At 26.4% G+C, this 14,174-nt stretch overlaps 1 protein-coding gene across 1 annotated transcript; it reads right to left on the bottom strand.

The window, feature by feature from the left end:
* Positions 1-1,569: 1,569 nt before the first annotated feature.
* LOC137816435 (calcium uniporter protein 4, mitochondrial-like) lies at positions 1,570-4,079 on the bottom strand. Its single transcript, XM_068619570.1, has 2 exons — positions 3,394-4,079; positions 1,570-2,133 (listed from the first exon to the last, which is right to left on the bottom strand). Exons 1-2 carry the CDS (start codon positions 3,931-3,933, stop codon positions 1,678-1,680), a joined length of 996 nt encoding a protein of 331 aa, XP_068475671.1. The 5' UTR covers positions 3,934-4,079; the 3' UTR covers positions 1,570-1,677.
* Between the last annotated feature and the right edge of the window lie 10,095 nt (positions 4,080-14,174).

The raw sequence follows: 14,174 nt of genomic DNA, 5'->3' as shown, positions 1-14,174 counted from the left end.
TAGCTGATCACAGTCCCGCTGTTCTCTCACTCTCACATGCCCTTATTTTGACAGTTTATTCCTGCATTCTACATTTTTCTTTCTGCACCTCACAATTTTGTAAAATCAGAATCTGTTATTTGAATTCGGAATCAGAAAGTGTGCTACGAATCAATCCGGAAGTGAATCATGTAGATGAGGGATGTGCTGAAAACAAAGTTTGCATAAACTGTTGATTTTCGGATTGCTGAATCTGAAAGTCTAATTTATATTACGAATTAATGGATTTGGAATGATTTTTTTCAATTATGGATTTCTGAATCCAGAATGTATATTTTGAATTACGGATTGGTGGATCCGGAATGGTTTTTTCAATTATGGATGTTTTGCATTTTTTTAATTTTAGATTCACACTTTCATTCGTGTATTACCGGAAGCACCAATCTGAAAGATTATTGGACACGCCAATCCAAAATTTTACCGGAAACGTCAATCTAAAATTTTACTGGATTTCATAATTCAGAATAAAAAATAAATAAATGTACAGTTTTATATAAGGACAGTTTTATCTTTACACAACCTTGTGGGGTGCAGGAAGAAAAATGTAGAGATACAGAAAGAAACTGCCCGTTATTTTTAGGATTTCTTGGGCTGCTGGGATGGAGGTAGGCCCAATTAGAAAAAGGCAATCACATGTTTCTTCCTGCACCTCCTCCATATGTTTTTCTATCACCCATACAAAACATGAATAGTCTTACTATGTCCCTTACAAAAGTCTTACTATTTATTTAGGTATTTTATTTGAAAATTTCTATAAATAGTGTAATATTCAATTGTTTTTTTTATTGAAGTCATGCTTTAAAAGATGATTTTTAATTTTTTTTAGAAATTATGAAATCATTTTTGCAAAAATATTTTTCTACCTTTTTTTTAATTAAAATCGTAAAATTGCAAGTATTACTTTTGTTTTTTTCTCATTTTTTTATTATTTTTATTTGATTCTTTCTTTTGAGTAGAAAGTCTAGGAAAATGTCAATCTGGCCATCTTTATTCAGTTAAATAGAACGTATTGGGATATGTTATTATTTTTTATACATAATATTTTGTAGGCTTTACTATATTAAAGTGAATTGACACGTGGAATTTTAGTATTAAATGTTTAAGTTGAGCATAACATCGAAATAAGAAGGATTACTTAATTAAAAAATAAATCAATCCAATAAAAAACAATATTTATGCATTAGATTAAAGTCTTAATATTTTTTTATTATGAGAAAAAAAAAGGATATACTCTCTTTTAACACGAGACACTAATAACACAATCACATATATTAATAAAAGCAACCAATTCATTTAAATTTTTAAAAATATTATAAATCAACCTCCTTTATTAATGACTTTTAAAATAATTTCTCCTGCATTTCAATAAAAAAATTTAATTTCTAAATTACTTTTCAACAAAATATATACAATTTTTTTTTCATTTTTAATTTATATAATTGTAAGGCTTCGGAGCTATAGAATCCATAATATCATATTATATTCTAAATTTTTAAATTCTATTTCTTCAAGTCAATATTTCTTTTTCATTCTGTTTAAACAAAGGGTTTCATTTGATCCATAATGTGACAGAGTATTACTTATAAAAAGTTATATATGTACATAGTTACTCAATCATCCCAGACTCTCTTAACTGAATTAAATGAGTGTCTTAGGAGGATGAAAGAGTGGACCAGCATGAAAACTGGAATAACATGCTTTGTATAACTCATTGTACCTATTCATGTCAAAGTTGTGTGTCTTCATGAGACGTTTCTGGTTTATCCTGAATCGATGAGCAAAGAAGCCTTGAAAGGATGGTTCTATGGAGGTCCGGAGAAAGAAAAGATAGGCCAGAGCAAACCCAAAAGAGGTAACAAAAAAGCATATAGGTTCCATCACATCCCAACTTAGCTCCCAAAAAGTGAGTCTCATGAATCCAAGAGTTTGGACTGTAAAAAAACCCAGGCCAAAATAAAGTTCTGTTCGAACCTGGTCCTTGGCCTTGTCATCGATCATAGCTTTTTGCTTCACCATCTGCTCAAGCTCCTTCCTTCTATAATCTATTGGGTTGGCTATTGTCTGATTGATTAAACTCTCTATTGATTTTGCCACCTATAAATCAGAAACAAAACAACAACATTATATTATACACTGCACTAATTGATCAGGTTTTTATCCCACAAAACAAGTCAAATCTTACAAATCTTACACTAACTCCAACTTAATCAAATCCCACATGAAATTAGTTAATAAAAGTTACAAAACAACAACAAATATGTGAGCAACCAAAGACCAAGTTGTCATTGTAAAAAAATTGTTTTTCTTTTGTAAATATGAACATGAAAGGAGCGGTTTGTTTTTGAGGCACCGCTGGTCTAGACAAAAAATTTCAGATAATTGTGACCCTTCATTAAAATTTGGAGCTTCTCCCAAAGTTGAAGACAAAAGTATTCACAACATGTTGCCACGTTTTGAATAGAAAGAATGATTACATTGACATAAAATGCCATAAACATGGCAAAATATTGCTCAGAATGATAATAAGATAAAAAAATGAGACTTCCATCACGCAAATTAAAATTTATGCAAGAAAGTGGTCATGGTGATGGGAAAATAGACACCTCACATTCCACATGTCCTATAAAAAAAATCATAGTTAAAAACTCCATAAGGTTAATGTTGGTAACAATGGGACAAAGCAAATACCCGTTACCCCAAATTAGGATAAGGATTCCTCATCATCACATTTAAGATTGCAGAACGTGCCCACTGCAGTTTCAATTCAATGGTGTTTACTGACACATTAATTTGTCTTTTATTACATTTTTACTAAAAACAAATTTAATGTCTAATGGACGATAGTTTTGTGCATTCAAACAAAAATTTATGGTTTTATGGTTATGATGAAGAATGCGTTAATAGTTTTTTTTTTATGATTAATATGAAAAAAATAAGATACAGTATTTTTTCAAGCAAGAATGTGTTTATCATTATCCTATGACTTCTTTTAATTTTGTTTGTTTTACCAACTTAACATTTATTGCAGTCAATAGTTAGAAAGTAGAGATAATGCATTTATAAGAAATAAATGCAAATAAATTAATATCTGATACTAATTTTTTTATTTTTAAACTGATACAAAAAATTATCAGCTATGATTATAGAACTTGGTTGCACAAAATATTTTTCAATCAAATTTGATATTTGAAATGAAAATATATGAATGCATGCTATAGAGACACTAGTTTAAAAAAAAAAAAAAAAAAAAAAAAAAAAAAAAAACAGAACTCTGTTATAGCTTAAATAAAACAAACTTCCAATTGAAAATGAAGTCAAAATACAAAAAAGCAGTAACCAGAACAGAGGTGATACCTCTTCCGGACGGAGAAAAACGGAGTTTCCCAAAACGATGACGTTTCCGGATTCATCCAATATTTTTGCAAACTCTGTACCTTGATCATGATTTTCACAGGCCTCAATGCAGAGACGCAAGAATTCAGAGTACTGAACGGAACTTTCCGTAACATTTCTCAGATTCCTCTTCAACTTCTCCATTTGTGCGGCTCTCAGAATTTTCCTGGCGTCTTCCACGGACATTCCGGCTCCGCACACTGCATCTCCGATCATTGGCGCCGCCGTCACAGGAGCGAAACTGGCGCTGTTGTTGATGTCTTTGAGCATCTCTCGGAGCTTCTCTCCGACAGGAAGAGTGAGAAACTCCGGCACCTTCGCCGGACCGGAATGATACACCATTTGTCGGAGGAGAAAAAACTGCCGGAGAAAGCCTCTGTCATCTGAACTCTGTGACACGAGAGGAGCCGGCACGACTTTCGAAACGATGGCGCGTTCAAACGACACCTTTCTCTTGAAACTGTCGAGAAAACGTTTGGAGAAGAGCCTCTGAAGCGCCATGGATGAGTTCTTCCTCACAGTGTTACTCTGATTTTTATTACTGTTTTTTCTGTTTCTCTCTCTTTATTGGAAGAAGAGAGATAGAAAGTGTCTCCAATAGATCAACTTTCACTACAGAAAGGTTTTTTTAAGACTCGTGAGAGTGGAGGATTTCGTTGAGGTTTTCTTGTATATATATATAGAACATATTTATTTATTTTCTTTTTAATTAATTTAGTTAATCATACAATTATTACAACATGTAGATAATGTTACCTGTGGAGATATTTTTCGTGGGAGTATAGAAAAATTTATTGAAGTTTTTTCTACGTTTTTTAAAGTTCTGACTTATCTGGTTTCTGAGTTTGATGAGGTTATACATTTTTTTATCAGTAATAAACAATGAATAAACTTAAAATATGAGACTTACTAATGTTTGTCTGTATGTGATTCTGCTTTGGTTTGTGTTGCGTTTAATGATAGGACAAATGTTTGATTGGATGCTTCGTAATCGATGAAATACTTGTCTTAAATTACTGTAGAAAAAATAGATTTAAGATTACTCGTGTATTTTTTGGGAAAAAAATACGTGTGTTGATAAGTTGGTCAATTATTATTTATTCATAAAGAATATTCTTATTGGTATAATAGGTTTCCATCTAATATGATTTATGTTCTTATATTTCTTTATGAATATGTATAGTTTACTTATATGTCATTTTTATTAACATATGAGTTTTGGTCCAATTACCTATGTTTTTGTATTTTTTTTTCTATCTAATAATACTTTTGATGATAAATTATTGTTGTTACTTAAAGTGTTAGGTGAGATGAATTAAAGTAACGTGAAACATTAAAACTTTTATTTATTTATTACAACTTAAATATCAATTTGATCCAATTGATTAGTATTTATACATTACACAATTATTCTCCATTATTTAATAATAATAATATCTCATATACATAATTTAATTTATTTTTATTGTCTAATTTAATCACTAATTGAACACATGTGTCAAAACCTACAAATTAAGAACACGTGTATGAATGTGAGATTATATATTAAAAATTTAATTATACGGAGAAACTCTAACATAAATGCAAGTTAATTTCATCGTATGCAAAAAAAAATAAAAATTATGGTGATATTTTTTTAAAAATAAAAATAATAGTTTTATGTAATTAAAAATATATTAATAATATGTGTTAAAGTTGACATGCACAATCGTGTAATCAAACTCACCGCATTACTGAACAATAAAAAAAAGTTAATAAACATATTTCGTAAATAAAAAATTGTTTTATATAATATGTTTCTTTCAAAGTGTTAAGTTTTATAACTTATAATTTATTATATTTTTTGTGAATTTATTCATATACTTTAACAGTACATCTCATGTATTGTTTTTTTAATTAATTATTGAAGGCTAAATTTAAATAATAAATACAAAATTGTAAGCATATTTTTTGGGTCATTATATATGTATGAATTTATTTTATATATATATATATTAATTATGACTTAATACTAACATTTTAACCTTTTAAAACTGAATCCAAATAACTTAAACAATGTTTTAAAACCAAATATAGTAAATAAATAAATATATGACTAGAAAAAATATAATAAAAAGTTTTGCATGGGGTCACACACCTACTCTACATTCACTGGTGTCAAGGCATTCAGGCTCAAGGTGTGAAGGTATTATTGGTGATGAATACGATTTCTAATGATTTTACCAAAAAAAAATATTTTTTTATTATTTACACAATATAAAATAAAACTTTTAAATACAACTTTTACTTTTGGTACAAAATTGATAAAAATACAGATGATTTTCTTAAAATTGATGTTTATCTATTTAAAGTAATGAAATCCCATATAAGATAATATTTTTGCATTCTAAATGTTATTACAATATTGGAAAAATTATTTTCTAGTATTTATGATTTTTTCGTACATATGAATTTATAAATACTAAATTTTCAGAGACCGATCTTGTCTAAGGTTTATTTAACCCTTAATTTAATATCTACAACTTTAATTATTAATTCACACCCCAACACAAATGTGACAACTAAGTATATTTATTTGCAAGGATTCTCAACCAAAACAAACAAAACATTACAAATCTTACATATATTATATATTATAAACGTATACAAGAACATCAAAAAAAAAATGAAGAATACACTTATTTGTTTTTTAATAATTTATTTTGAAAAATTAATATGGTTTATCTTAAGAATTTTGTAAATCCCATTTTAGTGTCTTACAATATTTAATTTTTATTTCAAAATTAAGGTATTGTCTGCTTTGAAAGTCGATGTTTCATTTTATTTTTAAAAAAAACTAATCTCAAACCCTAAATCTTGATATCAAATTTGAGATATTGTCTACATTAGAAGTTGGTGTTCCGTCATTGTTTTTTTTTTAAAAGTTAATTTTTCAATTTCAATTTTGAGAGATAGCATCGTTAGGATCAATCATCACATCTAAAGTATTATTCACTAAAAAAAAATAGGTGTTCTGTTCCATTCGAATATGTGAGACTATATTAACGGTAATAAAATATATATATTTTTTTTTAATTAAAATTTTTTCTATCCTGTATATTTCTAGGTTTTACTTTTTATTAAAGAGAAACTTTTGAGATGAAAAAATTTGTAACAGCAAGTAAAATATTGGAGTAAGAACATAAACCCTGGTTCCATTAATGGAGTTTGGAGAGAAAGGAGGTGGTCCCAAAACCTCAAAAACAGAAAAATAAAAAATAAAAATTAATGTCTTCACATATTGCTAGTTGCTCTGCATGCTGACATTTGGCAAGAATGGTTCAGAGATTGACACCTACCTATTCATGTATTAAGTTTTTGCTTGCAATTATAGTTGAGATTGAAGAAGGTTTACCAAAAGAGCTTAAAATTCACATGCACACCACCACCTATTTGACACGTGTACCAAAACACTTCACACTCTGTTCCAACAAAGGGAACCATATAGAGATGAAAAAACAAAAACAAAAACAAAAGGTAAACATGTGACACTCTCTTTAGTGTCAGATATTTTAAAGCCCCGTTCTGTGTTCTTTGAAAAAACAAACACTTTTTTTCCTGGTTTGGGAATTGCAATTCATTATAAAAAAGATTGAATTAGCCTGTAATTATAAATTAATGTTCTTAATGTGAGAGTTATATACCTTCATAAAATTACAAAGCAAACACTGAATAAGAAACAAAATAGAAACATAATATCATGTAGTATGCGATTTATTTATTTTTAACCACACTTTTATCTACTAGGTAGAACAAATTTAAATAACTAATCTTATTACAATTTTAAATCCAAATAAAGAAAAAAAATATTACTTTTTTTTTTATAGTGCGTGTTTTCAACTGATTAAAAAAAATTATGTATGTTTTTTAATTAAAAGTTTATGACTGTTTTAGGTTGATTAAGGTTGTCAGTTTAATAATAAATGTAACATTTCATTGGACTGAGTCTCAGAGTTGATACACTATATTTATTTATTTATTCTTTTTTAGTAATAAAAAATAACTCTTTAACTAAATTTTAGCAATCACTCAAAAGTGAATTTGATCAAACAAATTGTAATTTGCATCTCTCACTTTCATTAGGAATAATAGTATCAATGTTAATAATAGTTTAATTATATACTAGTTATCTGCATGATTTAATCATTGTATACAGCTGGATTTTAAAAAAAAAAATCTGAAGGTAACTCTTCTTAAATGTTAAGAACAATTAACTTTTAAAATAAAAGAAAAGAAAATGAAGATAATGATTGAACACACTAATTAGCTCCTATAGTTCTTTTAACAAAATTATACATATTTTTTATTGCCGTGTAACAGTAAGAAAAACATTCTTATTAAAAAATTTATTTAAAAAATATATTGTCATGGATCTTATTTTAATAAATAAATTGGAGTATTGTTTACTATTTAAGAGTATTGGATTAAAAATTATTCCACTAAATAAATGTTTGCATCTTTGTCTTTTGCCATTTAAGAGATTATAAATTTTTCAACATTTTGAACCATCACATTCCTTCATCTATCAATTTTCTTAAATGAGTCTCTAATCTAATAACCCTAACCCTAATAATTCATTGCACTCTAATTAAATGTCACATGTTAAAGCTTAGTAATTGTTTTGAATTCTTATATATATAAAGGAATTTAGAACTTCTAAGTAAGTATATTCCCTAAACAAGTATTGCTTTTGTAGCATCATAGGTTTTGTATCACTCAATTACTAATCCTAAGAGCACTTAATTTTTAAACCCATAAAAGATTAAACATTTTAAAGACAAGGGAAACCCTAAGACATCATTGTCTGATGGCAAAAAGTAAATGATGTGTGATTAATAAAAATGAAACCAGTGAATAAAACTTTTTCTGACAAATTTCATTAAACAATTAAGAAAAAACAGAAAAAAAAAATTTATCTAGAGATGATATATACAATAAAAATTGATACCAAATTATCTAGAGATAAATGTATTTTCTAGATAAATTTATCTAGAGATGATATATACAATAAAAAAAACAATTATAATGAATTTTCTCTATTTTTTAATATTTTTTTTTTCTTCATTTTTTTTCTCACATTATTATTATTATTGCATTGTAGGTATTCATTATAATTATTTCATCATTCATTACGTCCTTCATTGGTTACTTGCGCGTCATCTTCAAAAACTTCATTTTTGATCGTGTCACTATATAACGTGCATGTTGTGTTTTTCTATGTGACTATTATATAATTTGTTCGGTTCATATTTTTATTATTATTTTTCAAATTTAATTTGCATTATAGAAAAATATTGTAATTTGTACAATTTTAAAATGTATTTTTCATTATATTCATTATTTTACTTACATAATTTTTTAATCATAATTGAAACTTTTTTCAATGATATTTTTAATATATTTATTTTATACGAGAATGTTAATTTCTTATACTTAATCATTATATTATATTATTCATAATAATGATGAATCGATTTTATTGAATACAAATAAAAATATTTTATTTGATTTATATAAATTAAACTAAATATAAATTATAAAAACGGTTGCAACAAAATTCTGCTCATATATATCTACACGTTATACACGTGTACACGAATAACCTGAGCTGATGCAGGTTTCGGCGCGTGTTTCGGCGCGTGCAGGTCTTATGTGAGAGTACTTCCTTCCTCGGTTAAACACGGTCCAGTTCCACCCAAATATTTTTATGATAAATATAAATAAAAAAATTTAATATAATTATTATTATAATATAAAATAATGACTAAAGTATGTAAAGTAAAGACAAGTTATTTACTGTGATTTTAATAAAATAAAAAACAAAATCAAATTCATTATAAAAAACAAGTTATAAATATTACAGATGACCAAAAGCACATTCTCCCGTGGCATTTCTATCAGAAAAACTTTGTTATAACATGACACGTGTCAGTGAAAAAAAATTGCACATTATTATTTTTTTTGGCATAAAAATAACTTTTTTATTAATTTAAAAAATAATATAAAAACTATTTTCTTATATTAATTGTAGTTGGCCTTTATCAACAAATACTCTGGAAATATTAGCATAAAAATAAATACATTTATATTAATTTAAAAGTTTATATATTTTTTCCTTATACAAATTGTAATTATACTCTATCAATAAATTATTAGAACTAACAAGTTAATAAAATACTTGTATCAACTTTTATAAAAGTAAAAATTAATATATCACATATTTGATTAAGTATAAAGTATATATTTACATATATTTAACTATCTCATTTTTCATTGGAATAATAAAAACAAAAATTCTATTAATATTTTAAAACTTTTCTAAACCAACACAGTCAACATATAGTGATATTTAAGATGACAAAAGAATAATTATAAAACTATCAGCAACTTAAAATATATGCACTTCCAAATTTTGATTTTATAGAAACATTCATTTAAACATTAGATGTTAGTCAAATTGTGTAAGTGAATTTTTAATAGAATATGTATTTATTAGATTTCTCATTTCTTAATGATTCCTAACTATGAGGTATTGGTCCTATAATCAAATTTCAAATAAATTTCAACATAATTACTTATAAAGTAAATTTAACTTAAATATAACAAAAATATATATAAATACACAAAAAAAGTATAAAATAAATCTCTAATATTTGTTTCTATGCATTTATATTTATATCTCTTCCTTTATAAAATATCACTATAGTAAATTATGACACAAACACATACATATAAATTTCTAATATGAAAACAAATCTATAAGAATAATATATTTTGAATTAGTAATCCACAAACAATTCAATTCCATCAAATACAAATATAAAAAAAATCATATAATAAGACATATAAAGATGTTTAACAAATAAAATATTATCATTAAAGTAAGAGAATGATTGTTATAACACTGTTGTTTTTACTTAATACACAATTCAAACAAGGGTTCATATATCATTCAAAATTAATAACTCCAAATTCATATATTTTTTATTACTTTTTACAATTATTTTCATATAAATTAATATTCTATTTACATGTATACTAAATATTTATATTAAATCCACTAAAAAGACAAAAGAAAAGAAAAATAAGAGCAAAATTTTATTAGTTCAATTTTTTTTAACGAAAATTTATTTGTGTGAGCAAAAATATAGTCAAGAGGAAGGGTTAAGTTTCAACTCTATTACCTTGAGCAAAAACGAAAATAAAGTCGAAAGTTTCAACCCTATTTTTACTTTAGCAAAAAATCTTTCGCTTGAAAGAAAATCAACTTCATGTAACAGAACCAAATCTATTTTCAAATTTGTTACTTAAAAACACTTTAACAAATATAACTATTTGAAACAAATTCATAATTATCAATATATAGTTTGTTCAAATATTATTCTCTACTCATTTCAATTCGACCTTCCTCATTTAAACTCAATATATTTTCATTCACATTAAACTCATAAACTAGTGTATGTAAAATTATAGGAAGTTAACTTTACTCATTTAAATCATAGTCAAAACTCAATTTAAGAAATTTCATACTTTAACATGTATAATCTATGGACCATATCAACATCTCAATAAAAGTATTAGACTGAAAGCATTTTCAAACAATCATCTATTAACAAAAAATTCAAATAACATTCTTAGTGAATTTCAAACATTCAAATTATTTTTAAATATTCAGATTGTTTTTAAACAAAACATAATCCTAACATAGAAATCAAGATACCGAGAGAAAGTCATCTTCACATCTAAATTATCTATCAAAATTTTCTAAAAAAATATAATCAACTTTCATTAGTTGTAATAATTTTTTATATAGTAACTTCTAACTCAAGCAAGATAACTACTATAAATCTAAATACATAGAAAAAAAATTTCAAACATCAATTTTCACTATAGGATTAAAAAAAGTTGAGAGAATCACTTTTTTTCAATCAACCTCACCAAGATCTACATCAAATCTAAAAGGAATAAAAATAGTCCAAACAAATAAGAAATTACTCTAATTAAAGAATTTATTGGTTGAAAATAATCTTAGTTCTCCAACTTTTTACCATGTGTGATCAAATTCGGAAAGATTTAAGATTTGAAAGAAATTAGAGTAGAAAAATAGTATAAAGAAGCTAGAATTTTTTCCAAAAAATGAGAAATGAAAAAAAAAATTGAAGTGAAAAAAAATTGAAATGAAAATATGAGCTTTACACAAATTAACTTAAATATTTTTTTATTTTATGTATATTTTGTTTCATTTAAATAGAAGTGCGGTATTCAATCTTAACTTGTAAATATATGTTGTTTTACATTTTTTTTTCTGCAAGTAGTTTTTATGAGTCAATTTTGTTAGAACAATTTTTTTAATTATTTACTTATTAAAAACTAAAACCAAAACCTACTAACTATTTTGAAATAATTTAATTTTACTTTGTCCCCATGTTAATGATTTTCAATTCGCTCTTTATTCATTTTCATGAAAATATCCAATATATTTTTTTAAGTGTCATTCTTAACAAAAATTGTTCTGCTTATCTATTTTTCTCACCCTAGATAACATTAGGCATTTATTTCCAATAGTGCCTTTACTTTCCTCTTAACTTTTAATTAATTTACATATTTTGATAAAGTAAAAATAAAAATACTTAATATATAGAGGAAGAATAACTTATTTATTTTATTTTCTGTTAATTAATTTAGTTAATCATACCATTTATCTTCTAATTATAAGTTAAATATCAATTTGATTCCTAAGCAGTATTTAGATATTACCAAATTATTCTCTATAATAATAATATATCATGTATTATAATTTAATTTATTTTTATTGACTAATTTAATCACTAATTTTATTAAGAACACGGAGTAGAGGTGAGATTATATATTGAAAAATTGACTGTATAGAGAAACTCTAATATAAATGCATGTTAATTTCATTCTATGCAACAAAAAAACTTCTTATGGTGTTAATTTTTTTAAAATAAAAATAATAGTTTTCTATAAATAAAAAATATTAATAGTATGTGATATGCACATATGTAACCAATCAAACTCACCGCATTACTGAACAATAAAAAAAAAATTACTAAACTTGGTAAATAAAAATTGTGTCATTGGTTCATATAATATTTTTTTCACAAGTACTATTTCAAAATAGTGTTAAGTTTTATAATTTATTATATTTGTTGTGAATTTATTCATATACTTTGACAGTATATCTGTTTTTTCTTTTTAATTATTGGAGGCTAAATTTAAATAATAGATACAAAATTATAAGCATATTTTCACATTATTATATATGTAATCATATATGTATGTAGTACTTTACTATATATATTTTGTTTTTAGTTATGACTTAATACAAAAATTTTAACTTTCTAAAAGTGAATCCAAATAACTTAAAACAATGTTTTTGTTCTTGCCGGTTAACTTGCTCGTCGGTTGACTCTGATGACAAGTTCTAGTTCCGTCGGTCTCTTCATGAATTGTCTTATCTCTTGCTACTCTTGAACGTTGCTCTGTTGAAATAGAGAGTCTTACCTGCTAATTGCACTCTTGACGATCAAGTCAATACATGGCTTATAAGAATCAAGAAGTAACAAATTTCAGTCTTAAAAACAACGTACCCTTACTAGCAAATTGGTGGTTCAAATATCATTTTTCTATCCTTCCGTTAGTAAGGTCACCAATAAGACATAAACCCAACTTTCATGTCAAATTCAACATTGTTAAGAAAAATATATGGGTCAGAGGAAAAATACCGATAACAAAAGTAAGGGTGTTTATCCCTGAACCTCATATTTTTATTCTTACACACACCATTTTTTCTTTCAGCATCCCATCAGAAATGTGAATGGACGAAAATCACCATGGCTAACACCTCTCTCATTTTTATTTTTGTTGTTTACATTTTGTCGAGGAACTTACGATTTTGGTGATTTTGGTGCTCTCATTGTTGTGCATTCTAGTTGCATTACGCCGCTTAGTGGAAGGTTTTGTAGTGGTATTGCGTTGTTCATTGGAGAAGGCCTAGTTAGAGGTTTTGGAGTTGTCTTGCGGTGTTTGTCATTTGACATTCTGGAAGGTATAAATGCTTATGACTTCCCCCTTTATGTCATGTGGTAATTATTCCTATGACGTTACACCTTTATCGGAATTTTCACAGGTATCAATGTAGATCTGCAAAAACTCAGAGTACTGAATAGAACTTGCGGCCACATTTCTCAGTTTTGTCTTCACCTTCTCCATTAGTTTGGCTCTCATAATCTTCTTCATGTACTCAAAGGAGGTTTCGCTGATGATTGGCCCCTTCACATGAACAAAACTGGCGTTGTTGTTGTTGATGTCTTTGGGTGCCTCGGGAAAAGTGGGAAACTCGGGCAGCTTTGCCGGACCAGAATGATATGCAGTTTGTCGGAGGAGGAAAAACCGCCAAAGAACACCTCTGTGATCGAAACTCTCATGCGTCACAACCGGAGACCTTACAGCTTTAGAAACGATGACACGTTTGAACGACACTTTTGTTTTGAAACTATTAAGAAAACGTTTGGAGAATAGCCTCTGAAATGCCATGTATGAGTTTCTTCTTTTTCACACTCTTATCAAATAGATCAAAGTTCAGTTTTTTTAAAACCAATGAGAATGTAGGGTTTCATGGAGATTTATATATATATATATATATATATATATATATAATCTCAAAGAATCGATCCCGTTTG

The sequence above is a fragment of the Phaseolus vulgaris genome, chromosome 1 (assembly GCF_000499845.2).
Source record: "Phaseolus vulgaris cultivar G19833 chromosome 1, P. vulgaris v2.0, whole genome shotgun sequence".
Classification (NCBI taxonomy): Eukaryota; Viridiplantae; Streptophyta; class Magnoliopsida; order Fabales; family Fabaceae; genus Phaseolus; species Phaseolus vulgaris.
The sequence above is the reverse complement of the archived record's forward strand: the minus strand, read 5'-3'. Positions and strand labels throughout refer to the sequence as shown.

Bases quoted from the DNA above. Each gene is read 5' to 3' on its own strand.
- LOC137816435 (XM_068619570.1), bottom strand. From the start codon at position 3,933: ATGGCGCTTCAGAGGCTCTTCTCCAAACGTTTTCTCGACAGTTTCAAG. The intron at 2,134-3,393 runs GTATCACCTCTG...TCTGATTTATAG, and splicing joins TTTTTCTCCGTCCGGAAGAG to GTGGCAAAATCAATAGAGAG.